This window comes from Dermochelys coriacea, chromosome 14 (genome assembly GCF_009764565.3).
Source record: "Dermochelys coriacea isolate rDerCor1 chromosome 14, rDerCor1.pri.v4, whole genome shotgun sequence".
NCBI lineage: Eukaryota > Metazoa > Chordata > Testudines > Dermochelyidae > Dermochelys > Dermochelys coriacea.
The window spans coordinates 31,695,244-31,699,002 of record NC_050081.1 but is presented as its reverse complement, the minus strand read 5'-3'; the positions used below and the strand labels follow the sequence as shown (position 1 = coordinate 31,699,002).

At 45.4% G+C, this 3,759-nt stretch overlaps 1 protein-coding gene across 1 annotated transcript; it reads right to left on the bottom strand.

The window, feature by feature from the left end:
* Positions 1-847: 847 nt before the first annotated feature.
* Positions 848-1,309, bottom strand: LOC119843042 (histone H2B.2, sperm-like). Its single transcript, XM_038371940.1, has one exon. The coding sequence runs from the start codon at positions 1,307-1,309 to the stop codon at positions 848-850; it is 462 nt and encodes a 153-aa protein (XP_038227868.1).
* Between the last annotated feature and the right edge of the window lie 2,450 nt (positions 1,310-3,759).

Genomic DNA, 3,759 nt, shown 5'->3' with positions numbered 1-3,759 from the left:
TCCTGCCCCCATGTCTTCCCCTCCCCCCAGCCAGCGCCTCCTGCCCACCACTGAACAGCTGATCATCAGCAGGCAGGTGGCGCTGGCAGGGAGGGGGAGGAGCTGATCGGCGGGGCCCACTGGGGTGCTGATCACCCACTATTTTTTTCCATTTTTGCTCCACCCCAGAGCACCCACAGAATTGGCACCTATGCTCACGATACTTCACAACTCACCCTCCCCATTATTTCCCAACACACATTACAATAAAAAGTGCTGCTTAAAATCCTGCTTTATTATAACCACAAAATACCACTTTTCCTCTTAGGAAAATCCCCCATCCTTTCCTTCTTCATGATGGCAAATCTCTCTTCGGAGTCTTTATGGTTCAGAACCTACTATGATGGAAAGTCTCTTGCTCATTTCATCATCAGCATGAGGGTATCTTCTGCCCAAATCTTTGTCACTGATCCAGTCTGAAGCAGGATGGCCTCTGTTTTCCAGTGAAAACAGGTCTCGATTGGGTCCAGAAGTGGTAGTCTCAACAGAGGTCTGTGTCTCTCACTCACTCAAGGCTGCAGCAGGGTGGCCTCTTCTTACCAGTGATGGAAATTCATTTTCACCCATTCGGTATATTCTGTAACTGAGTCTCTTGTAGGAAGCATCAAAGGTTGGTCTCCCTGTGTGGGTCAGAGTGCAGGATTGCTAGGTATCTTTAAGGCATTGTCAGATTTTTATCAGATGGGCTTAGGTCTCTTCAGGCTGGAGTTTGATTCTCATCAGGCTGCAGATTTTAATGAGGCTTGGGTCTCTCTCAGGCTGGAGTTTGTACCTCTCCCTTCTCCCTTATTCTCTCTCTTATACCAGCCTATGAGGGAAGGGAAGGGGACATTTCCCTATGGAGATTGCTGTCGATGGAAGTGGCCAAATGCTTGGCCACTTTCTTTGGCATCACCTGCCTCAGGGCAGATTGTAGCTCTTTCGAGCCGATGGTGCAGCAGCCGCTGTTCTTCCTGTGGCACTCAGCTGCCGAGGACACCTTGTTGTAGACCTTCTTTACATAGGAAATCATCGCTCCCTTGGCCTTGGCTGACATGGGCACCTTGTCCCGATGCAGCTGCTTTAGCATCTTAGACACATACAAATCATACGGGTGCTTCAGCCCCCGGCCTCGCCTCACCTGCCTCACTGCAGGTTTGTGCTTCATCTTCCTCGCTCCCTTGAGCGGCAGCTTCTTCTGCTTTATCTGTGGCTTCCTACACTTGGCCTTCCTTCGCTGGGACTTCCTTTTCCTCTGGCCTCTTTTCTTCCGTCTCTGAGTAGCCACCATTGTGCTGTTCTGCTCCTTGTCTCACATCCTCACCTCACCATCTGTGAATGCTGTGAGCCTCCCCGCAGCGGTGCCCTTATATAATTGCCAGCATTCAAATGAGGGGTCACTTCTGAGCCCTGTGATTGGCTGGCTGGGACAATGCCCTGGCTCATGACATAGCGGTGGTACGTGTACCAACTCCAGAGCCTCACAATTTGGGACTGTGAGCCATTCCCTCTCTCATGGAAATGAAAGGGATCATAATACCTGCTCGCTGACACTTGGGCAGAATGAGTTGGAAAATTGGAAAGACAAGGTGATTTTATGGGGTTATAATGGACTCCTGCTGCCCCTTATCAGTTTATTAATCTTGTTATCATTGCATTTTTTATTTATTTCAATGGATTCATCATCATCATTTACATTATATATTTTTTCTCTGGCTCTAATTGCCTTAACAAACCCTTAAGGGACTATGCCAACTTTTTAGGATTCTTATGAACATTGTTATATGCTGTTAATTAAAAGAGGGCCCGTCCCACCACATGAAACAGAAAAAGACTTTCCCTTGCCCCAAAGGTGTTACAGTCAAAACTGGAGCTGTGACACAGTGTGGGAGGATGACAGAACCGTCAGGAGGGTAAATCATTTGGGAGCAGTTTTGTGGACTGAATTATACAGGAGGTCAGACTAGATGATCCCAATGGTCCCTTCTGGCTTTGGAATCCATTGGTACATCTACACAGAAAAAAAAATAGCCCACAGCAGCAAGTCTCAGAGCCCAGATCCACTGACTTGGGCTAAAAATAACAGTATAGACATTCGGGCTCAAGCTGGAGCCGAGTCTCTGAAACCCAGCAAGGAAGGAGGGTCTCTGAGCTTGGGCTGCAACCTGAGTCAGTTTGTCTACACTGCTATTTTTAGCCCTGCAGCATGAGCTCAAGTCAGTTGACCCAAGCTGACTCAAGTCAGTCGGCTCTTAGACTCACTGCCATGGGTCTTTTTTGCTGTGTAGATGTAACCTATGAATTTATAATGGACCCAGAAGGAGGAGAACTGTATAAATATGTGAATGATGAAGAAAATGTGCCCAACTGATTGCTCTCTGCGTACATTTACACATATTTCTAAAAAAGAAAACTCAGATGTTGAGACTGTGAGATATCTGGGGCTGCAGTATCAGTCAGGAAGCTGTTTCTCAATTCCTCCTTGTTTTCCCAGGCAGGGATTTTCAAAGGAACCTAAAGGAGTTAGGTGCCTAGATCCCACTGATTTTCAATGAGAGTTGGGTGCCTAACACCCTTACCCCCAATTCATTGGCTAGTCAAGAAAGAATATAATTAGATATTTGAGATCTCTTGTATTAGCCTCTGTCAGAGAGAGGATCCCAGACTAGATAGAGCTCCAGTCAGATCCAGGGTTGCAGTTCCCGGATGAAAGTCAACCGTCCTAAACTCAAACCATGCCAGGTGCTGTTGATAACAAGAAGGGAACACCAGGAGGAGCTTGAGAGGGTACATAACTCTTACTATTAAAAGGGTGATGGCCTCCTTGTTACCATGGTTCTAAAAACGCAAAGCTCTTGGTAACTATTACTCTTGGTGAGGTGGTGGCAAGAAATAAATCAATGGATACACATCCATCCAACCAATAGATAGTTGGCCCAAAGAGTACACTACAAGAGCCCTTTCACTTTATTTAGTCTGAAGCATTTACATACATCCGCAACTGGTTAGTAAAACACTCCAAAAATCAATAATTACTGAAGTCTGGAGCGGTCTTCAAGTGGTACAACAACAGCCGTCCAATTGACCAGTCTTTCAGTTGCCTTTGGGGACCACATAATGTGTCCATGAACTGTTCCTGAAAAATCCCCATACTTTCTCTCTTATTTATTTTGGTTACTGTAACAGTAACATATCAATAAAAAAAACTTGTTAAGCAAACAATTTCAAAGTTTAAGCAAGACGTCTCCTCAAACCATTAAATAGACAGATTTTTTTTTGCAGAGTCCACGTCTTGATGGCCCTGACAAACACATCCCAACTGTTTGGATGTTGCCAAATTGGTGTGGCCATACTGAATGAATGGTGAGAGCATAACTTGACATGACTTAAATATGGCTGAATGGCTGCAAAGGAACCTGGCTCCCTTTAAGAAGCAAATTTAGTAAAGAACTGGCAAAGTTTGAGTGTACAATCAATATGGAACCTATTGGTCAGCAAACATGGGCCCATGCAAAAATAAATATCACATGTATAAAGTTCCAGCATGGAGCACAGGTCAACCTGGTTATAGTGACCTTACAGCAGGAACATCACACAGAGAGCCACAGTGAATGATTGATGAGTGAGTCGACGTGGGATGATCTTCGTTGGCTACCACCCCTCCTGCCCCTTCTAAAAATATTATTTAGGTAAAAATTAGTAACCACACACCCACTGGGTATGCTTTTAAGCCATGTCTCC